At 42.3% G+C, this 26820-nt stretch overlaps 1 protein-coding gene across 5 annotated transcripts in view; it reads left to right on the plus strand.

Moving 5' to 3' along the window:
• Nucleotides 1–274: 274 nt before the first annotated feature.
• P4HA2 (prolyl 4-hydroxylase subunit alpha 2) overlaps nucleotides 275–26820 on the plus strand; it is a 32072-nt gene continuing 5526 nt past the window's right edge. For 4 of the 5 annotated variants that reach the window (XM_076350097.1, XM_076350095.1, XM_076350093.1 and 1 more), the window contains exons 1-12: nucleotides 275–329; nucleotides 1721–1824; nucleotides 9553–9652; nucleotides 11394–11490; nucleotides 13586–13737; nucleotides 15294–15431; nucleotides 16650–16889; nucleotides 18622–18833; nucleotides 19610–19786; nucleotides 23736–23806; nucleotides 24031–24130; nucleotides 25369–25422. In XM_076350097.1, the coding sequence (XP_076206212.1) occupies nucleotides 9571–9652; nucleotides 11394–11490; nucleotides 13586–13737; nucleotides 15294–15431; nucleotides 16650–16889; nucleotides 18622–18833; nucleotides 19610–19786; nucleotides 23736–23806; nucleotides 24031–24130; nucleotides 25369–25422 (1323 nt within the window). In that variant the 5' untranslated portion in view covers nucleotides 275–329; nucleotides 1721–1824; nucleotides 9553–9570. Of the gene's footprint in view, nucleotides 330–1610; nucleotides 1631–1720; nucleotides 1825–9552; nucleotides 9653–11393; nucleotides 11491–13585; nucleotides 13738–15293; nucleotides 15432–16649; nucleotides 16890–18621; nucleotides 18834–19609; nucleotides 19787–23735; nucleotides 23807–24030; nucleotides 24131–25368; nucleotides 25423–26820 lie in introns of those variants that run through there. The other variant, XM_076350094.1, reaches the window with a different exon arrangement.

Genomic DNA, 26820 nt, shown 5'->3' on the forward strand with positions numbered 1-26820 from the left:
TTTAATTTCTCTGTGGAATCCGCTCTTAACCGGAGAACGCCCCGATTCCAGCTCGGGCCTGGCCCGACCGTGGCGCCTCAGGGGCCTGAGGTGATCCCGGGCGTGGCGGGGCGCCCCGGGGGGGCGGTGGCGGGGACGGGGAAGCCGAGGGGTGTGCGCCGCTACTCGCGGCATTACGGCAGGAGGGGCGGGGCTGGGGGCGGGGCTTCAAACGTGGCGGCGGCTCAATAGGAGCGGGGCCGGGGGCGGGCCGGCCGGCCGGGCGGCGGCGCGGCTGGAAGGGTCGGGGCGGTTCTAGAAGCGCGACGAGAGGGGCTGCGTGCTGCCGGGTGAGCCGGGCGGGGGGCTCGGGAGGGGAGAGGAGGGGGCTCCTCCGGGCTGGCAGGGGCCGGCGGCGCGGCCGCAGGTGAAGCCGCTCCCCCCCCACCCCTCCCCAGCGCTGAGGGGCCGCGGGGCGGCAGCGGCAGCTCACCCTGGGCGGGCGGGCGAGCCGCGCTGGGTGCCGCAGCCCCCTCAGGGCTCGCAGCCCCCTCAGGGCTCGCAGTCCCCTGGGATTCGCGGGAGCTCCTCCTGGGAGCCCGGCGCGGCGGCGGGCACCCGCCTGCGGGGCTCCCCAGGGGCGCTGTGAGGAGAGCGGCGAGCCCTGCCCGGCGGCGGGGCCGGGGCGGCCCGGCGCTGGGCTGTGGGGGTCAGGCCGGGTGCGCGTTTGGGCAGCCGGGTCGGAGCTGACTGGAAACGGGGATCCGGATTTGAAGTGCCGCGGTTAAATGCTCGACCGGCCCCGAAGGACGCGTTCTCCGGTGGTTGATGTCCGCGGGTCCCGGGCAGCTGCCTCGGAGCAGCACCCGCAGTTCAGCGCCTCGTTACTGGGTTTAACGGCGGGGTTAGCAGACGGCAGCCTCCGGCCTCTGTCCTGCCTCCTTGCTGCTGGCCTCTGCCGGGGAATTGCCGCTTAGCTGGGGGAAAAACCGCCGAAAATGACACTTCAAAAAAATCACTGGGTTTTTGTAAACACCTTGGAAGTATCACCATGACAAAAAAACGTGGAAGGGCTGATTGCCTTTTCCTTGCCCTTTGGGTTTAGAGATGACTGATATTACCACTTGGAAATACTGTGTGTCAGCTGCATTAACTGGTTGTATGCACGCTTCCAGCCTGCCGGAGGTTCAAGATACAGCAAACAATGCCTTAAGCTTCATAAAGGTGTTCAAAACCCACTTGTTCTACTCCTGTCTCATTTTGTTTTAACCTGAGATTTGTTTTCCAAAAAACGCTTGTCCTTGTTTTTGTCAAAGCGCACTGATGTACAGCCGAGCTGTGGATAGGCCAGGAGAGTGCAGTCAGCCGTGTGTGACTGGTACGACGCAGTAACTGAAGCCTTGGTGGAAAAGGGTGGTGCAAAAGCAGCGGAGGGCAGGCTGGTGTGAAAGCTAAAGGCACTACCTAGAGTGTTATCACAGCTCAGCGGGTGCACAGTAGCTTGCTATGTCATAGTAATGCAAAACATGCTTTTGACCCGACAGGAATAACTTTAATTCAAGCAGCAAAGAATGTCCTTATAACCTGGAAGCAAGGAGGAAAGAGGATGTGTAAATACTATGTTTGGAGCTGTCTGACTTTGTGATGTTTGGTATTCCTAGCCAGTAATCATCCCTGTTCCTCAGTAGGCTTTCCCAGAAGACGTTTTTGTAACAAAACCTCTTGCCCCTTAATTTTATAGGTGCTCTGTGGGGGGCGAAGCTGAGCTGAAAGGCCACCACAGCCATCTTCACCAGGGTAATACTTCAGCTTCTGGCATTAAGGACCTAGGAAATAATCCCGCAGGTATGTTGTAAAAGTATATAGCAACCAATAACTGCCAGTTGTATTTTACAGGCAGAACATTATTCTACAGTTGTGAACTGGCATTGCTATGACACTAACAGACAAGAATTTTGCTTCTTGCTTATGCCATAATTTCTTGAGATTCATTTTTTTTGATGTAGCTCTTCCCAGTGCAGGAAGTACGAGCCCAGAGTATGATTATGTATTTCAAAGAGAGTAACAGCAGAGGGAGCATGATTTACCATTTAGTATAAGAAGTTTTTCATTCTAGGTTTAAGTCAGGAATCTAGTCTGTTTATAATTTCCATGCTGTGCATATTGGCAAACTTCCAAAGAACCAAGCTGTAAACACAGATATTTTTCCTATGACTAGTTCTGATTTTTATGTATGGTTTTCGGTATGCCTGAGAAATGAGAATGTAAAGTATGGTAGGGGGCAGGTTCTAGGGTGATCTTAGAATAAAGTCAACCCCTGCACCTCTGAGATAATGTCTGATTTTAATTAAATTGCTGATATTAATTGAAAGAAACAGTTCACTGATGGTAGACCATTTTTATTTATAAAAACCTCCTTTTTTCTAATGGGAAGATTTTTTTAATGCTGTACGAGCATATGGAAGGTTAAGTAGCATGATGTACTAAAATTATGGGCTTTGCCCAGTAAAATGCAGTCTAAATTCTAATGCTGAAAAATAAGCTCTAGTGGGAAAGGAGCATGCAATCTTGCTGTCTGGTCTTTGCTGACAGTGTGGGATTTGACTCCAGTCTGTTTCATATGGAATGAGCCTGCAGATGCTGCAAAGTACGATGCAGGCAGATTTGCTGTTCCTTAGACTAGCAGGAATTTTCTTGCCTGCTGGAGTGCAGAAGAAATGTTCTTTACTATGGTTTTAAAAAAAAAACAACTGTTGGGAACTAATCAAGATGCTTATAGTTTCTAAGGTTATTACAATGAAGGGTAACAGCCATTCTATATTTGCAGAAATGCATGCAGTTGTATGAATGTACTGTATCCTTGTTAATGCGTGCAAATGAAGAGCTTTTCCTCCTTTTCTTTTGGCTTGCCTTGAAAAATACAAGGCAATCATGTTGTATTATTTGCTAGGCAATTATAATTGTTTTCAGATGCACATTAAACCCTTTGGCAAGAAAGGTAGCGATGTTGGCATAAGCTGTTTTGAGCAGTAAATCCAGTGTGTACTGGAAGAAGGAGCTGGGAAGCAGTTATTTGATGGTGAAGAGAACTTACTTGCGAGGAGGCACCGAATACTGAAAGGGAGCGATGCCTTTCGTGTCTCCCTGGGTATGACTGAGAGCTAGCTATTTGTAGCAAGGTAACTAACTGCATGCTGCACTGGCAGTGTTGTGAATCCTGACGTGAGGTTCAAGATATGATGGTGCAGTCTGGGTGGGGCGCTGACAGGCATTTAAATCCAAAGTTCTTTGGTCAGAGGAGTGGTTGAATGTCGGAGCATCTGAGTTCATGTGGGTAATGAATTACTTGTTTCAAAGTCTTCAGCCAATGGTGAAGGTTTGCTTTCTTAGGATAAAATTAATGTTTCCTTACTATTTAATCATTTTAAATAGTTTTATAGCTGCTGTAATGTGCCAGGCGTCTCCTGGCTCATGTGTCAGGCTAATCTGCAAGACTTGAAATACTGCTACAAGCTCGATGTTTTTTATGGCTGCTTTTCTTATAGAGATACTGAGAAGCTCTTCCTTGGTGTCATGGTTTAACCCTGGCCAGCAACTCAGCCCCACCCAGCTGCTTGCTCATTCCCCCCGGTGGGATGGGGGAGAGAATTGGAAGAGTAAAAATGAGAACTCATGGGTTGAGATAAGAGCAGTTTAATAGGTAAAGCAAAAGCTGTGCACGCAAACAAAGTGAAACGAATTCATTCACTCCTTCCCACCGGCAGGCAGGTGTTCAGTCATCTCCAGGAAAGCAGGGCTCCATCATGCGTAACGGTGACTTAGGAAGACAAATGCCATTGCTCTGAACGTGTCCCCCCTTCCTTCTTCCCTCAGCTTTATATGCTGAGCATGATGTCCTATGGTGTGGGATATCCCTTGGGTCAGTTGGGGTCAGCTGTCCCAGCTGTGTCCTCTCCCAGCTTCTTGTGCCCCCCCCCCAGCCTACTCGCTGGTGAGGTGAGAAGCAGAAAAGGCCTTGGCTCTGTGTCAGCACTGCTCAGCAGTAACAAGCATCCCTGTGTTATCAACGCTGTTTCCAGCACAAATCCAAAACACAGCCCCATACTAGCTACTATGGAGAAAATTAACTCTACCCCAGCCAAAACCAACACACTTGGCAACATCCTGAAAATCTGTTTACAATTTAGCCCATCTTTTGGCTCTAAATAAGTATGTAAGCAATCTTGCAGTTTTTTGTTTGTACTATTTTCCACTTAAATATAATTAGCCTCATCTACAGCCATTAACACTGATAGCAAGTTGTTGCTGACTTTTGAAGTGCCACTGTTTGTGGAGGGGAAAGGGGATGAAGCCAGCTGTGCAGTCAGTTCAGTACTTCCTGCTGTGTCTGCAAGCAATGAGACAGTGGGTGGAAGGCACTGGCCTTTGGAGAAACGCCAAACAAACCTGTCTCATCCAAGAGTCCAACCTCAAATTGCTGCTTGAGGGTGGACCATTCTTCAGAGCCTGGCATGTGGACCTCAACTGTATATGCACCAAGAACCCATCTGTGGCCTGAGGTGACTTGGAAGTAGTGATTTGCTTGTTAGATTTCACCATGATACTTTAAATTTAGATACAATGTGGAAGCAGCTATTTTAGCAGTGATTTTCCAGGTGTCTTTAATAGCATAGGCAAGCACAGAAGAGGAGACAGGCTGTAACCCTTATTGGTGTCATCAGCTTGTAAGTTGTTGCATTGTGATGGTTCAGAAAAAATGGTGTATTAATGAGATTTTGACAGTATCTAGTTATGATACTTGTCTCACAAACTTTATTCCCCTGTAACAAAGTGTGGGTATAGGTCTAAGAATGGAACCAAACCAGGGAATAGTAGTCTGTCCTAATTGCTTGGAAGAAAGCATTGCTGTATGCTCTGGAAAAAAAAAACAAACACAAACCAAAAACCTGGAAGAAATAGAAAACTAGATCTGTTAAGAGTAATGAAAATTCGTCATGAAGGAAACGTCACAGAGAATGTCTGATGACCTCAGATATTGACACAGCAGTGACTTCTGCTGTGATCTGTGCTCAGTATTGGTAACATTCTGAAGCAGTGAGTTGGCAGTCTGCTGACCAGTGATGGTACGCAGGTTTTTGGCTGTAAATTCATATGGATCAATGAAGTATTGCACACTTAGCTCAAAAGTGAAGAGAAAGCACTATCTGCTATACCTGTTTTAGCTGTCATCCAGCTGCATCGCTATCTTGAATGTGAACTACCTTGGAGTGGCTGTGAGGTAATGTCACCTGAGTTTTGGGGATCAGAGACTGAAATATAGACTTAGAAAGAAATGCATTCACAGGGGCTGAAATCAATCCTGTGAAGCTTTTTTCCCCCCACCTAGTCTCTGGAGAGAGATGTGACCTTGCTGGTAGCAGTTTGGAGCAGCTAAATCACATTCCAGTTCCATACCTCCCCTGAGAAGCCTGACAGCAAAGGGAGTGCTGTCATGTCTAAGTGGTGGAGTGGAAGAATACTGTGGCTTTTTTCTGGAGTTCATGTGATCAAAATGAAAGTTCACAATACAGCAAGAGTCTCACTCTGGCCTGATTTGCCATAATAAGCAACAATAAGGGGTGTGACTTACTCTTTAAATTACATGGGCTGGCCTTATGTTGGTTCCACTTAGTTTAATTCTTCTGCATAAGAAGTCTGTACAAATTTGGAGCCTGGATGAAGGACTCACTTTTGTTAGTCCCTGTTCTAGTTAGGCTGTCAGGCAGTTGAAGGGTTTCTTCTGACTTGTTTTGTTCTTCTGAGCACACCCTTATCTGGGAATGAAAACTGACATCGGGAGTGAATGATCAGCCATGAGATAGTGCAACTCACATCTCCAATTACTTACCACGTGTGCTACTTCTATTACATTTTTTAAAAAAAGCTGCAGAATGCAAATCAAGTCCCCTTACACACCGTTGTGCCAACTGAATGGTACTTGCTGAGGCTCTTTTGTGGGGTGAAGGGGGAGAAAGGGGTTCATGTTTTTTAGTCCCTCTAGCTTCAGCATATGTGAGTAGATGTGCTGCCTCCTGTATAAAGGAAGGCTCTGTGAGGATCACACTCTTGTTCTGTGACATACAAAAGAGGCTGCAGCCTATCAGTTTGATCAGAAGTGGGAGCCCTAAAGGGACTGGATGAGTAATAGGTATTTGTTTCCTCTTCTGACCTGAAAAAAGTCTTCTCTTTAGCTTGTGTGGGAGCTGGCTTGAATGCCCCATGACTGGATATGAAATTCAGAGTGGGTGAGAAACTGATAACCCTGGTAGATGTGCAAGTAACTTTTCTTTTATAGGTCAGGTCCATGTTTTTATATCTTCTTGATTAAGAATTTTTAGAAAGCTTATTAAATAAAAGAATTCAGTCTAACTTGTGGAGAAAAATTCCATCCTGGTCTATTTTGTCTAGAAGAACCTTTTTTTCCTTCTGCCAGTGCTCTCTGAAGTCTGACAGCACTCTTTCCAGTGGGAGCAATGATTCATTGAGGTCTTACGCTCCTAAAGAAGTGTTTGTACTGTATCCATCTGGTTGGCTTTTTAGCTCTGCTGGCTGGGCACATCCAAGGGAAGGAAAGGAGCAAAGCATTAAGTATTTGTTACTGTATGCAGAGAAGTTTAGCTCTATCAGTGTTGCTGGAACAGCTTCTTGCTACAGTGAGAACTGTCTCTCAGGTAAGGCAGTGGTGTGAGTGCTGATCTCCGAGGAACACATGGCCTCAGGATCCCTGTGCTGATGGCACTTGATGTAGCCTGATGAGCCAGGGCAGTATGCTCGTTGTCCTGGCTGTCTTATAGCCCTAGCTCAGGGCAGCATGAACTGCCTGCTCTCGCTTCCTGCATGGGGGGGTTCTTGTAGGCCACAAGCCTTCTCAATCTGTTGCAGAGAAATGTCACTATTCTCACTTAAATAGAAGGAGATCTTAAATTAACCTGTCTGGCATGTTTTTGTTATTTGAAGATGCTGTTGAAAAAAAGCCAGGAACATAGGCAGTATTTGTCCTACACAGACTTCTTACCTGGCATTTCTGTGCAGCTAAGTTCTTCCATTTTCTGTTTGAATAAAACTCATTGTAAACACTTGTCTCAATTTAGTTATTGAGGTAGGAGGTGCTAATGCCCCCTCTGCCTCTCTTACCCTCTTTGTTAGCAGATGGTTTAGCTATGGTGGGGTGGGCATGCATGCGTGTGTGTATGCACACATGCTCGTGCTGTCCAAGAATGTGGTTATAACATTATGTTCAGCCTCCTGTAATTCATTATTTGTGCTGGTTTTCTGAGTAACATCTGTGAAAAGAATGTGTACAAACAATTTGAAAACCCTGCAGCCAGGTGTCCTGCTTGTTCAAGTGAAAGCTGATTTCTGTTTACTGAGGCTTCTGTTTATTGACTCAAGTAAATCTGAGTAGGATGGCAAAGCTGTTAAAGATCTGCTATAAAGACAAGCTGCTAGCTGTAGTAACTGTTCTTCTTGGCAGATATCCTCAGCCATGAGAGAACATGGTAGGGAGGTGCAGGGTAGAGAATGTAGAGTTGTGTTGTTTTAACTGGAAAATTCCCTTGTAATTGTTTTGCCAGGCTTTGGGTAGTGCATCCAAAAAACCACTCCGTGAAACGACGACAGACTATGCAGATGGACAGTTGTGGCTTAATATATCCAAATTAATGTACTTCCCAAGTGTTCTTGACTTGCTGCGCTTTCTGCTACATTGCTTGTTGTGGCTTTTAGTATTGGCAGACCTCTGCATGGTACTATTCATTCAGCTTTACTCAATTCTCAGATTACCCATGTACTAGTTCTGAACTAACTTAAACAGCAGTTTGGGAATATGCGGTTTGCAGGGGGGTGAGAAACAGAAGAGGGAAAGGAGAAGACTTATTATGATGCTGTGAGACATTTTCCTGCTTACTCATGCTTGCAAACTGTTGTGGCAAATGTTTCTGATTCCTCATGTAGTCTCTTAAAGCAATCAAAAGAATAATTTAAAAACAATCATCTTGCCATCTGATAATACATAGCAGAGAACGGAGCTATTTCTAATGTTCTTAGTGATTGTAGTATCACTGACGGTGTGTTTGGTGTTCATGTCCATGGCACCGGTGAGCTGAACTGAGGGTGAGGGTTTCTATCATGCTGTGGGATAGAAAAACTGAGAAGGAAAGGACGGTATCCACCTGCCACCTCCTGTCTCATGTTGTGCAGGCAGACATGTGGAGCCCAAGGGAACAATGAGCTAGAGTTGTCCCAGAATTATCTTATTTTAATACCTTCCCACTTGCTGCATTGCTTGAAATTTTAGGATGTTGCATGTATTTTCCCTTCCCTTCTCCCCTCCATCCCCCTTTCTCAGCAGATTTAAGTGATTCCATTTTGCCCCAAATAGCTGCACATTGTTTAATGTATTTGGAGTAAGAACGGGTTGCAACTGGTCATTTCCAGCCACCAGTTTACCCAGTTATAATGGGTAGGAAAAAAAGAACTGCTTCTTGAATTAAGGTGAACAGTTGTCATCTTCCTTTTGATACTGTGTGCATGGGTGTTCTGAGACCTCAGTGTTTGCTGAGCAGCAGTGCTCGTACGTCAGGGCTGGCTGTGGTGGCTGTTCTGCTCAGTGAACAGGCAGCTCTGGAGTGAGCTGTGGGCTGATCCAAGTGCAGTGCAGGTTCCTCATAATTCCTTGGAAGAGGCAGCCCTGGCCATCAGATCTACCAGGAGAATGACAGCTCCCAGGAGGCTCTTCTGTATGGACCTTGCATCCCTTGCTTCACTCGTCTACTACCTCGTCTGTCTGTCTGCTCAGACTGGCTTTCCCTTCCATGCCCTTGGTGGGCTGTGCTCTTAGAGATGTAACAGTCTGCTTTCAGTCTCCATCTCGAGGGGCTGGGTTTCTAAGCTGGCACAGCCTTTGAAATACAGAAGTCATAAGGGCTGTACCCAGCGGCCAATATGCTGGGATGATGCATCTTGAATAAGTAGAGTTGGAAATTTCAACTTTTCCAACCATCACTGCCACTTCCAGGCTACAAAAAGCTATATTTCTCTATTTGGCTTTCTCACTATTTGTATTTCTAGACAGTTTTTATATAACCGAGTTTCACAGCATGCTAAAAGTCTGACCATTTAATTTAGACTATTACTATTGGAATATAATACAACTTTGTATACTCTCCTATTTTCCAGCTATAATTATGCATGAAGTGGAAGGCATTGAGCTGCCCTTGCAGAACATCTTGTTCTCACTGTCTCTGTGGACAAATATATTGATTCCATTACTTCTGTCATGTGGGCCTTCCATGGGCTGCAGTGTCTTCCATGTAAATCCCAAAGAGTATACCAGATAGCATTTGAGACTTAAGTAACAGCTCCTGTGGTTGAAGAAGACTTTTATCAAGCTTTACTGATTAGAATTCAGTATTTCAAGGATCTAAATCATTTTCATGAGGGTGAAATGACTGAAGATGAAGATTAATGCCTTGGGGGGTTTTTTTCCTCACAAGTTAATCATTTTTACTCCTTTTCCTTCTTAATTTGTTACAGATTTGAGCTATCTGGAAGATGAAGCCCTGGCTGCAGTTAGTGTTCTTTACCTGTATTTTCTTGATCTGGCACACAGAAGCAGAGTTCTTCACCTCCATAGGTATGGAAAGAACCAATGCATGATGTTGTGATGTAGTTAACAGGATTGCCAAAACTCTTAAAGGTTACAGTTGAAGCGTGTGGCTTTCTTCATATGGCCCTGTCAAACACTGTCCGCACTAGGAAAAGCTACTCTTCTGTATCCTTGATGTTATTCTGCATTGCAAGCCTTGCATGAGTGCAGTTTGTTTGCAGTTGGGTAGCTTAGCACATTGTGACCAACATGATGCAAGTCTCTCTGGGGGCTGTGTGAGTAAAATAAGACAGTGCCTGTGTTTTAGTAAGACCTGTGCACCTGTTGTAGTCTTGAACACAGCACAAACCTTATGTGAAAAAGCTTAGTCCTGAATTTATGATTTATGAAGAGAATTTAAGTGTTAAATATGTGAAATATTTTCTTTCACAGAACCTGAAATCTTCTGTCTTCTCAAAAAGTTGGAGTTAGGTATCGGAAGGAAAAATTAATATCCCCCTTTATGTGTGTTTTGTAAGACCTGAGTAAATCCTGAAGAATTCACATTGTTATAAATCCTGAAAATAGATTGATTTTTATGACAATTTAGTTCTTGTGTTCTAATAGCTGTGATACAACCATGTGTGATTGTGGTAGAGCCTAAAAATAAGCACAAACTGAGTTTTCTGCTGTGACTTAGTCTGATGTTTTCCTGTGGAATAGTGTGGGGAATTTACCCCCATAAGGATAATAGAGATTGATTGACTACAACTGGCTGTTCTCCAGAATATGCTTTGAGCTCACTGGAGCTATGTTTCTGAATCGTAAAACTTAAAACTCCAGGCGGTCTTTGCACCACTGTGTGGAACTGCTCAGCCAGAGCAAGGCAGAGTGGTGTTTCACTACCAACCCCCAGCACATGCTCCTGTGCTCTGGAGTTGGCTAAACAGTATTTAACTATGTGTTATTTGGTTCTCTTTTTTTCTTAAGTAGCTTTTTGTACAAAGTTACTGTGAAGGATCACCTTTTCTTTACTTACCTATTCCTGAACCTTTCCTAACTCTGAAAATAGCACAGCCTGCTGACTTCCATCTGCTTAATCATGCCTCATTAATAATTACTTTGGAATGCTGAAACTAAAGCTGTGGCTGCATTTATAAATCTCATCTGATCTTTCAGTGTTTGGTCTTTGAAAAGCAAAGTTTGTCATAGTGATTAGGATTGATGTGCTTAGCAATTTCCACTAATACTAATCAGGAGAGGGTGTGTGCGTCAGTCTATAAACATTAGTCTGAAATTCCCCTGTACTTAATGTTAGGTTGTGTTTCCACAGTTACCCATATTGAAAAGCTGTAATTTTAAGTGATGCCAATGGTTAGACTAATAATTTGTTAGTGTGACCTAATCTGTATTATGTAGAACAGATGCTTTGGCAACTACTTGGATCTTTCGTTGCTTTGACTTAACTGTATTAATGTCAAACCTTTCTTTTGATTGTCTTGCATACAATTGTAGTACTAAAAGTAATTCAGAGGCAGTGGAAGGGTCACAGCCAAGCTACGTGAGCCATTGAAGTTGGGATTTTAAAAGCCCCTTGAAGCATTTGAATGCCAGACCTGTATGTATAATAGCTTTTGTGGTTTGCAGGCATTGAAGTGCACACCCTTAATTTGTCTGTTCTTTGTGGTGGTTTTAATAGCCCCAGAGCATCTAAGGTCTGTCGTCTGTGCTGTTGGAAATTGTTAATTTTTTAGATCTGACTAACATTTGCTCATACTCTGTTTTTTAGGTCAAATGACAGACCTGATTTATGCGGAGAAAGACTTGGTACAGTCTTTAAAGGAATATATCCGAGCGGAAGAGAACAAGCTCTCTCAGATTAAAAGGTAGGGGGAGAGGTTTGCATAAAGAAGGGTGACAAAATGGCTCATCCGTATTCAATTACACCACACCTTTCTGTCATCACTCTTTGCTAATGATCTTGTTAGTATTTCCTCAGTAGATAATCACAGTGAGACCATAGGTACTAACTTGGTTGTAATTTATTCCCATAAACTTGCAGAGAGGGGGCCCTGCTTCAGATATCGTTTAGACTTCGTCTGCTTGTTTAGAAACTGTTGTCTGCTGGGCTCTTCCCACTTTTCCCTGTCCTTGTACCATCACAGTGCTCCCGTGGAGAAGACACTACTCATGTCAGAGGAGCCTTGTCCATGTGAGTTAAATGCCTCTGACATCAGTGCTCTGTGCTACCTGTTGTTTCACGGCATCAGCACTGCTTACAACGGCAAAGGGTGCCAGCTGCACACACCAAATTCCCGGCTTCCTTCCCAGGTTGGCTTTGCTCTCAGGGACAGTTCCCCTGCCTTGTTCTCTTCAGTCGCCGACCTGGCTACAGCACATCTCGGACGTTATCCTGTTTGCTTGGATCACTTGAAAGGCTCTTGCTGACAACTGGTATTTTCTGTGTCCCTTAGGAAGACGGTTAATACTTATCTAGCTGAAAGTAATATCTAATAGGGCGTGACACTAGAATAGTCTAAATGAGGTCCAGGTTCAGAAGAGCTGAGTGCCTCTAAATGGAGCCATGCTTTCCAAAGAATTTCTAAACTCAGGCTGTATGTGGCAGTTTGATATCCTTTTGGGGGTGTAGGGTGGGGACGGGACTATGGAGTAAGTGAAATGATATGAATTCCTTGTCACTTGTACAAACAAATGTTCATTTCTTGAAAAGCTGCCCTTCAGAAGAAAAGCAATCTCCTCTTCAAGTATTGTTAAAGAGAATGTCAGTTCAATCTATGTATAAACTGGTCTTTTTTCCCCTCAAAAAAAAGTCTTTTTTCATGGACTGACATATGCAAGTGCCTTTTTAATGTGTTGAATTTTCAGTTGACTTGTATTTTGTTGTATTTGTAAGCAAGAGTATTCTACCACTGTGTCAATATTTGAGCCCTCGCACCCTGCTAGTGTATGAGGCCTGTGCTTTGTAACAGAGGTGCTAAATTTTATCATTTGAATATGGTAACGCTTTTGGTATTTTGTCTGTTAGTTCCAGAGCTATCTTTATGATTCAAAAGCACATTGTGATGTGAATAAAGAGACCAGAACTTGACAGTTATTTACTGCTTTGCGAAATAAATATTAGAAGTAGTGAAAGTCTAAACTAAGAAGAGTGCAGGCGAGACTGGTCTTAATGTGTTGTTAATCTGATAACCCTGCAAAGGATCTCTGGAAAAACCATCTTACTTTTGTTCTGTTGCAACATCATAGTATAGAGAAGAAGGCAGGTGGGCTCAAAGGGGATGTTCAGTTATTAGCTTATCTCAGCAGAGTGTTTTCTTCCTATTGAGTACAGGGAGAGGAACACACAGCTGGGCCAGATGTTTGTGTTAAGGGATAATATGAAGGGCAACAGAAGAAATTCTCAGTGTAGCATCAGCAATGTAGTTGGCAGTTCAAATGTACTATAACAGCGGGTGAAGTTTCCCACTACTGCTTTGAAGCTGACCAACAGTGCAATCTAGGTGACTGGCAGCGCTGCCACTGTACTGTCTGAGGGTTTCCAGTCTGAAAGTCAAAGCTTATGGTTTAGTTTCCATGAAGCTAAAAAGCTCTGGGGGGTTTATTTATGCTTCTATTTTTACTAAGATAGATAAATGACACTCACAGTGATTGTGTGCTATATCTCATTTTCTGAAGTGCAGTATGCTGAAAACTGATGGCTAAGACTCATTGCAAGTGAGATGCCTTCCTGCTGTAGTAAGGTTTAAAATAGTAAGCAGGGAAACAAATTCCTTTTAAAAGAAAGACTATTGTAATTAAAAAAATCAGTTGTACTTTACTTTATCCTTGTGAAGTTGAAAGCTGGTTATGATGGCGAAAGCAGCAATAAATTGATTCTAGCTGTGTAATGAGGATGACTTAAGAAGGAAGATATGAATTCATAAATTGTTCTCAGACTGAGGTGTATGCTTCTCGTTCCAGCTGGGCTGAAAAAATGGATATACTGACTAGCAAATCAACCTCTGATCCAGAAGGGTATCTGGCACATCCTGTAAATGCATATAAGCTGGTGAAGCGTTTAAATACTGACTGGCTGGAATTGGAAAACCTGGTTCTTCAGGATACAACAAATGGTAAGGAGTTAGAGGGGAGAAGATAGCAGTAGGAGGTAGCCTTACAACACAGTTGCTTATCCTCCTTGTATTCTGGAAAGCTGCAAACTCAGCTGTGGTTTAAATATTCTTGCCAAGTTTCTTTTGAAACTTAAACTAATGTCTGGTCTCTTGTTTACTCGTTACCCAAGTGAGTGAAACTTGCCACTGAAACACATCTGTCAAGACTCAGAAACCGTTATCTGTCTTAGGCCTGTTACATCTTGTTTGTCTTGTGCTGTTTGGGGCAAAGGGGAGAATAGGATGTACTAAAGTGGTGAGCTGTGTTGGCAACTATTGTTTTACGCCTAGTCTTGAGCTTTATGTTCTTTTATGTAAAAACTTACTCATCTGCTTTCCCAGTCTGCTGCTTCTCTTGGCGATCATTGTTTTTTTTGACCATGTTGATCAGTAGATACGATTTAAGAATCAAAATGTGAGACCCATACTGAATTGGTGAAGGAATTCATATCAGCCCCAGCATTAACAGTTGGCAGATGTTGTAGTCAGTCTGATAACAGGATAATACACAATTGCTATCTGTAAACCTATCCTTCTATAAAATGTTTCCAGTACTAATCTTTGCTTTTGCATCATATTGTCAAAGTGTCTGCCTGAATTTGCTTCCATAGTTTATTTTTTAACTGCAGGTTTATTTTTACTGGACTCTTTAAAAGTAAGGGAGAAGAGGCTATGTTTTTCAGGCAGAACGCTGCATGTTTTCCCTTTCTACTCTGCATATGCTAAAGTTTAGGTACTTGGAAGTTTTTTCCAGCCAAGATTTTTGTTGCCTTTTGGAGTAGTCATCCTAGATGGAAATAAAATACTCAATTCTGAGTACTTCTGTCATTAATCATTTTTCTAAAGGCTTCCTTTTCCAGTTCTGCTTGCTGCATGACTAGAAATGGCTGGGCTGTTTTCCTTCAGTTGATTGCCCCTACTTCTGCCCACCAACCTGCTGTACAGCCTTGATACATTTATGTAGTGCATTTAATTTTATTTCTAGATGTCACCTGTTTTCACTTGTCAGGTTTAAAAGCCTCTTACTGAGTAAGGTCCTACCCTTACTTAGGGGATCCTGGATCAGGGTCTCTGTCCCTTGAGCTGCGACTTGAAAAGCTGTCATGGCTTTACAGGTTGGAGTACAGAGTCTGAAATCATTGGCCAGTACTATGATCTGCAGTTGTCTCTGTGGATATTGCAAGAGAACTGATGAAAGCTATTAAGTTTTTATGCTAGAAGGAGACATTACAGGACAATGACAGTCATTAGATTGACATTGTACTTCAGTAATTGTGTGGTACAAGCAAACAGAGGGTTTTAGTTATTTATCCTTTATCTCTTGCTCGTGAGCTGTATTTCTTAAAATGAGACAGAAAACAATGTTTTTGTAACTTGAGAGCCTAATAAAAGGCTTTAAACCTGGATTATTTGAATCTCAATTCCCAAAACAAAGCAGAAGTTTTCTCTTCTGTGTTAATCTAGTACTGATATTTATTCAAACTCTGGAAGTAACATCTTTCCCTTTTACTGCAAAGGCTTTATTGCAAATCTTACCATTCAGCGTCAGTTTTTTCCAACTGAGGAAGATGAGACTGGAGCTGCGAAGGCTCTGATGCGCCTGCAGGACACATACAAACTGGATCCTGAAACACTCTCTCGAGGAAACTTACCAGGTGAGTGCACAAAGGTCTCTGCTTTAAAAGGAAGGAAGTGGTAACAACCTGAAACTCTCTCCAAAAGTCCTTTTTCAGTAGTGAGGCAGAACCATGGTGCTGAAAGTCCATGCGGCTTAGATGCTTGAGGACGTATCTACTTCGACACTTCACCCAAGCCAAGGCGCCATGGTCTGCAGTGACCAGCTCAAGGAGCATTTTTTAATTAGTATTACTTTAAAAAAAAAAAGCTGATTTTTATAGTTGCTATACCAAAACAACAAAGGATGACATACTTTCTTATGCTGGTTACTGTGTAAGCAAATACTGCAGGTACTTCCTGTCCCCAATAACTAACGAACCGAGGGAAGGAGCTGCTCCGTGAGTCACTGCTCTGATGGCTCTTACAAAGCTTGGCTCTGTTCTTGTTTGCTATGGTCTTCCAGTGAGGCTTTGGTTGAATCACTTCGCTCCTTTCTTTCTGTGAAATGGGCACTAACAGTTTTTGCCACAGGGATGTTTTGGAAAGTACATAGATATATTGGGATGCTTTAGTGTTTTGGCAGCTGAGTCCTGATAAATGTTTGTTGCTGCTGCTTATGAGACACTTCCTGAAACAGGTTATGGTTGCTAGCAACACACTGTTTACAAACTGAATAGGCTTCATTAGAGTGTGGGTAGATGAGTTTTAGTTATTATATGTAGGTTATTAACAATGAACTTAAAATTAAATCTCATGTGCATCTGCTGAGCTGGAGCAACTGGAAATCAGTGCACAGTTACAGTCAAATGGATATCCAATTTGTCTAAATAACAATCAGCTTGCTTATGCACAAATATACATCTCCAGTAAAGAGCAAACAAGCTAGCTCTGCATATAGTCATGCTTCTCTGATCATCTAACAGTGTTAATTTGTATATTCAGTAAAATCTGTTGAGCAGTTAGTCAGCTCTGCCTTTGTCTACAACAGAAAACACAATAGCTTAACACTGTAATTTCTATGTTAAACTTATCTTAGTTTCCAAAGGAATCAATGCCACAGAATTATGACAATGTCATCTTTAATTCTGAAGGTGACCAATTCGGTACAGAACCTAAAACATTGTCAAAGCATTATCTTTTAGAAGCCTTTTTGGATGATAAAAGCATGGATTTACAGATATTCCTCAATATGCCCCATGTATTTGAAGGCAAAGATGCTTCTGTGTGGATTGCTTAAAGTATCTTTTTGGTTTTAGGAACAAAATATAGATCCTCTTTGACAGTAGGTGACTGCTTTGGTATGGGGAAGACTGCTTACAATGATGGAGACTACTATCACACGGTACTCTGGATGGAACAAGCCTTAAAACAACACGATGAGGGAGAAGATACAACTGTCAGCAAAGTGGAGATCCTAGATTATCTCAGCTATGCTGTTTTCCAGTTTGGGGATTTACACAGAGCCATGGAGCTTACCAGACGTCTGATATCCCTTGGTAAGAACAAAAAACCTGCTATTCTAGCGCTGGGGAGTGTTGCCTGCAACAGAGCCAAGAACAGTCATGGCCCATACATATTGGTGAGCTGATGGGAAGAATAATCTGCCAGATGACTTGTAATAAACATAGGTCCTGGAAAAAAAAAGTCTCCTCATACATGAAGTATCTTTAACAAGCTATCTTACAGTCCATGCTGTTATTACCCAAAGACCAAATGTGTGTCTGACTGCAGTACCTGTGTGCTTTGCTTCAGTGTACTGAGATGCTGTGTTTGGTAATGGTTAAAGCCTGGGTTGTCTCGAGTGGAGATCAAGGTTACCACGGACTTAGGAGGATTGCTGTATCTTCTGTAAAGTCCTACTGACTTCACATATTCCTCTTTATTCCTCAGTGCAGGTGCTCTTTGCCAGAAGAATACTTTGCCTGAGATCTTAAAGTATTTATTTCTGAATATTCAGAACAGATTGAGTTTCTTAAACCTCCTTTTATCTCTGGTCTGTTTCTGGCTTTCTCTCGAGTAAGCAAATAAGCGTTGCTTCCTATACAACTTTGCCTACTTCCTGCATTGGAAAGGTTTATCCTCTCCAATTAGAATTAACATCTACTGTGTTACATATTTGTATGTTTTTTTAATCAGCTGTGGTTCTTAATTTAGATGTTAGCTGCATCCTGAGAGTGGGTGAAGCCTTTCTATTGAAAAATGTATCAGTAATTTCTGCAGACACTAGAGTTCATAGATTAAAATTTACAAGAATATGAATATGTATTGAATCTACCTTGCTCTGCAATAATAGGGTTTAGCACTGATACCAGAATGCAAATCCCTATCAGCACCAAACAGTGGAAGAGACTTGGTAGTCCCCTCTGGGAGCAGCAGCTTCCTCTGCTCTGGGCTCAACTTCTTTATCTGGCCACTATTAGCCCGTGCTCTAATGAGTGGTTACTTCTGTGACCTTCTGGGTTAGTTAAATAAGATAAACACAATAAGCTTGGGAGGGTCAGAAGGGAAAGAAACTGTTCTAGGTGCTAGTGTCCAGAAACACTTCTTAGTTATGCTGGGTAAAGATCTGTTGATGTTTATTGATTCATACCAACATCATTAATCACTAATGATAGGTCAAATGATGCTAGTGATCCAGGATACCTCCTGTATAAACCTGTTATAAACATCTAGAGATGGATGCTGTAGGTGGGCTGTTAAGTGGTAATGCGTATCTCTGAGCTTCCCCACTTTGGAGCTTTTGAGCTTCCCTTCTTCGGGACTGGACTCTGTGGCTGGGACTCCACCGCAGCCCTTGGTTAAAGCATGCTCATGCAGTGCGGATGAGAAGCATGGTGGAGAGGAGGGGTGGAGAGGAGGGGTGCAACAAGTAGACTAGCTTGATCTCTGCTGTGAGCTTTGATTTGCTTATCTTGGGTAGAACTGGGCAGAAAAGTTGAGAGAAAAGGAGGGATGTGAAGACCAAAACCTCTTTTTTCCTGAAATACAAGTTCTGTGATAGGTCCTTCCAGAAATGACTCTTTCACAGACTATGCTTATCTTCCCTCTGCAAAGACAGAAACTTCCCAGTGCTGGTTTTCAGTGCAGACTGGAGCCAGTGCCTTTGGTTGCCTGATAATGCTTTGGGAAGGGGAGAATTATTGCTGTGTCTTGGTACAAAGACTTGTTTGTATTAACAGTTCCTGAGGTTGCATGAATCACTGGTTCTCTGTTTTTCTCTCAATGAAGACAGCACTCATGAGAGAGCAGGCAGTAATCTGCGGTACTTTGAGAAGTTGCTGGAGAAGGAGAGAGAGGAGAAGGAGAAAGAGAAGTCAATAAACAAGACCATGACAACGACAGAGCCAGTGGTGCAAAGTGGTGCCTATGAGAGGCCTCTTGACTACTTGCCGGAGCGTGACATCTATGAGGCCCTTTGCAGAGGTGAAGGGGTAAAAATGGTAAGAGAAAGGCAAGACTTTCCTGACTATACTGCCTTTGCATGAGGATGATCAAGCTTGCTGGGAGGTGTTAGGTTTTGCCTTCTGTGAAGCTGTTTTTTAAAGAAAAAATTAAATGTAGTTCTGTCCAGGCTGAGATTTGTACCTTATGTCTTGGCCTCTCTATCTTTAGCTGTTAATCCTAGACAAAAAAACAGCTCTCAACTGTACCTCTTAAAGGTTGTTGAAAATTGATTCTCCTCAGTCTGTCTACTCAGCCATTTCAAATGCTGACTGTACCAATATACTAGGAGGCTTTTTCCACTGAGAGCTGGTTATGCTTTGCCACACTTACGGAATCATGTTATTCCTTCCCTTTTGCATCTTAAAGACATATTCTTCTGGGGTGACTATTTTGACCAACCAGTCTCCAGTACCTCTCAACAAACATGGCTTCAATTCTCAGTGCAGGGAAAGGAATCCATTTATTCTATCTGCATAGTCTTAATTATAAGAACTAGCTTTTTTCACAGCTGACTGTAGTTATTTGCTTAATCTGTAACCTATTATGGTTTAACTCTCCTAAAGGTTAGTGTTTCAGATGTTGCTCAGTGGTGTCTTGAGTGGCCTATGTTGTTTTTTTATTTGCAGCAAACTGCAGAATCACTCATGCTTACCTCTTAAATTTGCTTGTCAGCTGATGGCTTTTCTAGTGTTTGTGGAATAAAGCCTACTTTGTTTTTTGTCTTGCCTGTTTTAAGTTCATGAAAAGTGCTTTGTTTGGCATTTTGTTTCAGACACCTCGAAGACAGAAAAGGCTGTTTTGTAGGTACCATGACGGAAACAGAAACCCTCACCTGCTCATAGCTCCCTTTAAGGAAGAAGATGAATGGGATAGCCCTCATATTGTACGATACTATGATGTCATGTCTGATGAAGAAATTGAGAAAATTAAACAACTAGCTAAGCCAAGGGTAAGTTTCCCCTCTTCCATCTCTCTAATGACTGCTAATTCCGTGCTTTAATCTCTGTTAGCAAAGACTAGGCAAAGGATTTGAAAGATCTGGTTTCATACTACAGATGATACACTGCAGCTGTGAGCCTAAGGGGAACGATTTCGAAACTGCCTGGTGATGTAGGACCATAAAGCCCAGGCTCCTGAAGGTATTTATGCATTGTTGCACTTAATTATGTAAAGTTCTCAGTAAATGGCTTAGAAACCTTTTAGGAAACTAGGGATTAGACCTGAAATGGTAGATGACTGATAGGAGTAGGTGTCCAATATACCTTAAGTCTGCCTTTTTTGAAATGGAGCTGAACTTCAAAACAAAATTTTAAAAGCCCAAATCCCAACAGAAGTGGGAAGAAACAATGGTGGTTTTTTAAGTTGTGCTAGAAGAATATCTAAAGGTTTGTTTTTTTTGCTTTGGGTAACCTGGAATCCACTGCTTCTGTTTTAAACCGTAGTCTAAACCTGCACAGAGGCAGGCCCTTCAGATGCCATGGTGCATCCATGAGTAGAACCATGATGATCTCCTGAAGCCCCACACGGTTCATTGGGAATAATGTGATACAGTTAACACAGAGTGGAGAAATCATTTGTGCTCTTAAGTAATTCTCAATCTGGGACTCGGGAAGGATGGAGTACTCATAAGGATGAATGCACAGTGCAGTTATTCTCCCAGAGCACTTTAGATCTGACTTTTCCACCTAGATAGCTGTCTGTTGGGCAGCAGAGAAACAGATGTGACAGCTTCAGTATGCTAGGTGTAGATCCAACTCAAAGACAGCAGCTTTGAGTGGGAACCCTAGTTTTGATGCAATACCTGTTACCCATGGTGTGAATTCTAGTGACTCTGCACACAATAAAAAAGCAGCTACCTAATGCAAAGCTAATAATTATCTCGTCTGATTTTTCTGGAGGTGGAATTTCCTGTCTGTTTCCTTTCCAGCAAAAAAAGTATGGCAGTGTGAGATCAGTAGTAGATGCTACACCTTACTTTTCTGTCAGGTCTGACAAGCATGTAAAACTAAACATTTCTATTTTTATACATGAATGGTTCATTTTAGCACTCTTCTAGCTACTGCTATGAAGTGTGGTACTAAAATTCCAGTCAAGAATTACCCTTCTGTATGTTTCTAAATGTAAACATAAATATCTAGTTAGAAAGAGACTGAGAAACTGATGCTTCCTAAGAACATTAATAATTTGGGATGTTTGTGAAGCTGGACTTCTATGACTACCAGCCAGCTATGGGAGTGTTGGCAGAACACTCCTGTCTCGATGAGGACTCTCACCTCCATAAATGGAGGCTTTTTCCTATTACATCATACTATAAAACTTCAAGAGCTTCAGATAAAATGGAAACATTGAAATAGAGCGTATCGCTTAATCTATTTTACCAAATTAAGCACATTCTAAATAAGGCAGCTACTAATTTTTTGTTTGGTTTTCCCTTTTTGTTCAAAGTTGAACAGAAGGTTCAAAGTTTTATGGAAAGTCTTAAGTCTTGCTCACTGAGTTTTTCTTATGTTACTAATGTCAGAGGAATTCTTCATATAATCTGTGTAGTGTAGAACTGGGATCAGTCCCTGTAAGAGTAGGTAAATACTGTAGTCTTAAGATTCAGATGAAAGTTTCCAATTAAAAAAAAGCAACCATTTTTTTATAACTTATTTTTTCTAAATCTGTCTATAGCTCAGCTGCGGGAATAGCTTTAAATTCTGCAGTACTACTGAAAGAATGGAAAATGCAAGTCCTGTGATGAGATGGTCCGTAATAAATATAGCTTAATTTCAGCCAGGAAATTTTAGTAGTCATAGAAGTTTTCAGACAGAACTCTGAAGTAGTATGTTAGTTTTGGGCTCAGAAAGATGAGCACTTCCTTTGTTCTAAAATGCATTTACAAGAAACTTCTACTTTTGGGTCCAAGCACTCTAATATTGGCAAGTGTAAACTGCAGATAATATTTTTGTTTTGTGGAGAAACAACATCTGTACGTGATTGAGAGTAGCTGTGTTCAAGTTGGTTTTCATGCTTGTTTTGCAAAATGCAATCACTTTTTTATTCCAGTTCCAGAAAGTAGTTCCAGCTTTTCAGGCAATACATAGAGCTGACTGGGAAGGGTCAAGAAAATTCTTAACTTTATTGGTGTGGATAGCATTGGGACAGGTCTGCCATGAAAGCATGAGAACCTTACTCCCAAAGTTCTGGATGCTACCTGCAACACAGGCATGCCTGAACAGGTGAAAATATGGCGTGGAGGGGGACACTTAGGTATCTTTGAACTCAGTGCTATGGGATTTCAGCAATACAGAATTTCAGAAGGAAAAGCCAATGGAGTGCATGCTAAACTAAACGCAGACTCTAAGAGGAAGACTGGATGAAGAGTCTGACCAGTCCACTGTGTTACGATGATTCGTCAAAGCCCAGCAAATGCCTGCTATAAGGCTGCTTTCTCTACCCTGAGAGAGGAAGCCTCACATTTATGTCAGTTGTACCAAGTGAGGTATAGATTGTATGTTGTCCGTGAAGAAACCTGCCTATCAGAAAGAGAAGTGTTCTCTTGTCATACAGAGGAGATATGGAATAATATGAATGTAGTCAGGCTTATTTTAGTTCTGAGTTACTTAGATCAAATGCTGGGTGCAGAAATCAAGCAAGCATATAAAAGCTTGAAAATGGCAGTGGAATGAAAAGTTTGGGAAGCTAAATTATATCCTAAAAGCTATGCTCCACTGTACAAGTGAAGAACAACATTCAGTCAGCCTGGCTCTTCTGTTATGATTTATGCAGGAGAAATCTGGAACAAAATAACAGTGACTCAGAATTACAGGAACAGCTGTGCCAAGAACTCTTGTATAGGGACAAGACGGCTGACATGGATTGCAAAGCTGGCTGGGGACTTACTTGAGGAAAAATGAAGGAAATAATGACTGCATGCTCTGAAGAAAATGCAAATAAAGCTTTCTGTGACCTATAATTGAGTGGAAGGAAGGAGGCATGATTTTAAAGTGTTTGTGGTTTGCAGGAGTTAAATTTAAATGTGGTCTGAGTTTACAGTCAAAGAAAGGAGTGCCCCAGTTCTTGTTCTCAGCTGCAAGTATAAAACCAAAGTGGCCTGTTGGGTTATGCTAGCAGTAGTCTATCATTTTGACACCACAGCAAATCTGATCAATTTTGCCAAGTTCCAAATTTTTCCTACAAATATGGTGATGTGGCCTAATGGTGATGATGCATTACTTGCTGTTTGAAATGTATAGGTGAACTGAGCTTTTGCAGAGTTACCTTCATAATGTAGTAACATTATCTCAAATTGTCTCTGTGAATTAGATGTTCCAGGCATCTTCAAACTGGAAAATCTGAGCATGGTAATGTTGAGAGTTGTCCTCAAGAGTTTCCTACCATTGTGGATTTGCCTGCCCCATAATTTGTAACTCATTCTGTAGAAGTTTTCACTTGTTATTTTTTCATCTAAGAATGAGGTTGGGTTTTTTTTAGTCCACGTGAGGAGCAGGCTGATTAAATTTATGGAGTATCCAATGATTTTCTTTGTCAAGAACTTGGGCTTCATATGTTGTTAACCTTTGTTGTTCCCTCTTGCTAATATTGACTCTAGCTGTAAAAAAAGTACCTTCAAAACCTGTTCAGCAAGCAGTACTTGTGGATTTAATGAATACCATGGCTTGTGCAGTCAGTCAAATTCTTTTTCTAGGATCAAATGCAGGTGACGGATTGCACTTGTGTTTCTGCATGTACTGTTCTAGCATGAAATCGGAACAAACTCTAGGTTGGAGCTATAACTTTCATCCAGTGATGTACTGAAGTTGGACAAATAAGGTGTTGATTTTGGTTAAGATGAAAGAATTTTTTTCTAACCTGTAGTTGATGTTTGTTCTCCCTTGGGATTTTTTTTGATGCAGCTGGCACGAGCCACAGTACGTGATCCCAAAACCGGTGTCCTTACAGTGGCTAGCTACAGGGTATCAAAAAGGTAAGCATAGAGAAGAGTTTAGCTTTAAGGTTTTTGTGCTTAATAGCTGTCATCTGCTACCTACAGCTGAAGTGCTTTGCATGTAGCAAAAGCTTGCACAACAAATGCATGGTAAATGGCTCTTTCAGCCATCTGACTGAGGGCAGAAGAATCCTTCTGCCTTAGGAAATGGGTTGTTGTGGTTGGTATTCCAAAATAACGTTTCAATCCTTCCCTTATCCTAGCTCATGGTTGGAGGAAGATGATGATCCTGTTGTGGCCAAGGTGAATCAACGAATGCAGCAGATCACAGGGTTAACAGTGAAAACAGCTGAACTATTGCAGGTTGGTACACTTGTCTTGTCAGACTTCATCCTGGCAAAATTCGCTGGTCAGGGTGGTCTGGTGCTTATGCAGATATAAACATAGGCTGGCTCTTACCCAGTCCCTCTTAGGGGTTCTGTTGTCTACTGACTAAGCACACAGAGTAGGTAAGGTGTTTATGCTCTGTGGGGTGTTCCCAGCTGCTGCTAGCTATAAGGACCTGGCAGGTAGATGTTTTCCCTTTGTGTGCTGGGCAGAGAAGGGTGGAGATATCAAAGAAATAGAAGATAACTTTGTGCAGGAATCTGTGATTCACCAGTTTCTTTTGAGGGAGATACCTGCCACTTATTTTAAAGTCTGCAAAAGTTGAACCTCCTTCCTAGTCAAACCTTTCAAAGACCCAAATATTTTTCATCTAAGAATGAGGTTGGGTTTTTTCAGTCCACGTGAGGAGCAGGCTGATTAAATTTATGGAGTATCCAATGATTTTCTCTTTGCCAAGAACTTGGGCAATGCTATATTCTGATATGAAGTCTGATCTCTGGCTGTCTGTTGGGGAGAGGAAGGAGAGTAGGAGTGGTACAGCACTGCCAGAATAACTGTACCTTAGCCTGTTTACTGCTGCTTTTCCTCCATGCTTCTTGAATTCCTGTTTTAGAGCCTGATTGAAGTGCTCTTGATTACTGGCTATCCACAGAAACCAGGTAATTGTGTAGTGATCCTGGAGACATGTTAAGTGCAGCCTCAGAATAACTAAATCATAAGTCATGTGATCTTCAGATAAAGTAAGCAAAGCAGTGCTTTTAAACTACTTTGAGCCTTCTGTGTTCCTGAATGGGCATGTGTATGTAAAAGACTGTACATGTGTGACAGAGTCTAATTGTAGGCTGTGTATCTCCTAGTTTGGACACACAAATTATAGAACTACATGCATTCAAGAGTGTGGTAAAACTCTTGCTGCTAATTCATGTTAAACAGGCTGTTGTAGTGATAGAGTGCTGCCATTGAGAAACATTTGGTACTGAGAAATATTCTCAGTGAAACCTTAAACTATGAAAGGGAAAGAGCACTTAATTTCTCTTTAGATTGCCAGAAATGAGTTACCCGAATGAGAAAACTTAAGTGTGCTATAGATAACAATCTTGCCACAAAGTGCTGTTTCTCAAAGCATGTTTTGAATTTCTAAGAGCAAATGCTATCTTCTTCAGCAGTGACTTGCAGTTCAATGGATATTTATGCTTCCTTCTTCCACGCTGTAGGTTGCCAACTATGGAATGGGAGGGCAGTATGAGCCACACTTTGATTTTTCTAGGGTAAGATCACACCTTCAATTATTTCTTAGTGGGGTGGGGAGGGGGGAACAGTTTGTTTTGAGAGAAAATGGTTGAAACTGTTTTCTGTTAAAACACTTAATGTATAGCCCTGTTGCATGGATGGATTATGACTTGAAAAGCTTTCACACTGCCTTTTCTGATGCTGAAAGTTCAAGAGAACAATGAACAAATCTGCCTGCTTATCTTTGTCACCTTGGTTCCTTGCACAGTATAGAGACACTAGAAGATAGTCCTGCAGCACTCGAGTATGCTCTTTGCATTACTTTATTTGGAAACTGAGGTCTACAAGCCCTGGATTGGGAGTCTGTGTTGTTCCATTAGGCTTCTGAGTTCAGCAAGGTTGTCTGAGTCCTCCTTTGGTGGATGTTTTAAAGCACTTTGCAGGAGCTGGCTGAGGAGGAGACATCCTCCCGCCTCCCTTCAGAAAAGTAGCCATTATGGAAATCTTCATGTGTCATAGAGTCCTTCTGGCAAAACCCTTCGTGTGGCTGCAGCTATAGGGTCTGAAGAGGGCTTGTCGGGCCGGTGTTCTGGAGGGCAGTGCTACAGTGAGCAGGAGAACTTGCAGCTGGGTGGTGCCAGAAACACAGTAGGCACTAGAGGGCTCTACCTGGCAAATAACAGCTCCGGCTTGCTGCAAATGGGGAGAAGAGGAACAGAAATTCTTAATTGTCACCCTAAACCAGTTTGTGAACATGCTAATCATACTGAAGAGCTATGGAGACTGGTAATTGCAACTATAAAATCCATCTGATGCCTTGGTTGCCAGTAGAAACGTGGCATTTCAACGGAATCTGGCTTAATTCAGGCTGTCCCCGTGGTTTTACCTGGTAGAAGGGATTGCTGCAGCCAGAGCGCAACCCAATAATTGAGTGCAGAATTGAAGCCACCCAACTTAGCATTGTATAAAAAAATAAATAAAAAAATCCTGAACTTCAACACTGGAAGCTCATATTCGTTGGCTTTGGCCTGTTCAGAGAATTTTCCTGTTAACTTTAAGACTGCTTTGTTTCCTGAGTCAAGCAAATGCTCTTAAAGTCTCTTCAAAGCCTTTGAACTCAAAAGACCTCAGCCATCAAATTGGCCAGTGTGGACTTTACTTTTGGATTAGGCAGCTGGGGCAGAGCTCCACTTGGAACATAACCTTGGCTGCAGTCATCAGTTAAGGCAAGGCAACCACAGAATTTGCCATAGTTTTGGACTGGTCCTCCAGGCTCTCTGTGCATCACAGATGTCTGTATTGAAATACAGAGATGCTGTGTCTGCCCATCTCCTGATCAGCCTTGCAGCTTTTTGTTCCCTTCCAGTTCTCAAATAGGGACACATTAATAGTTGCATATTACAATTTTGAGATTTTATTGGTCGCTCAAAAGTTAG

The sequence above is a fragment of the Aptenodytes patagonicus genome, chromosome 12 (genome assembly GCF_965638725.1).
Source record: "Aptenodytes patagonicus chromosome 12, bAptPat1.pri.cur, whole genome shotgun sequence".
In the NCBI taxonomy this organism is placed as follows: Eukaryota; Metazoa; Chordata; class Aves; order Sphenisciformes; family Spheniscidae; genus Aptenodytes; species Aptenodytes patagonicus.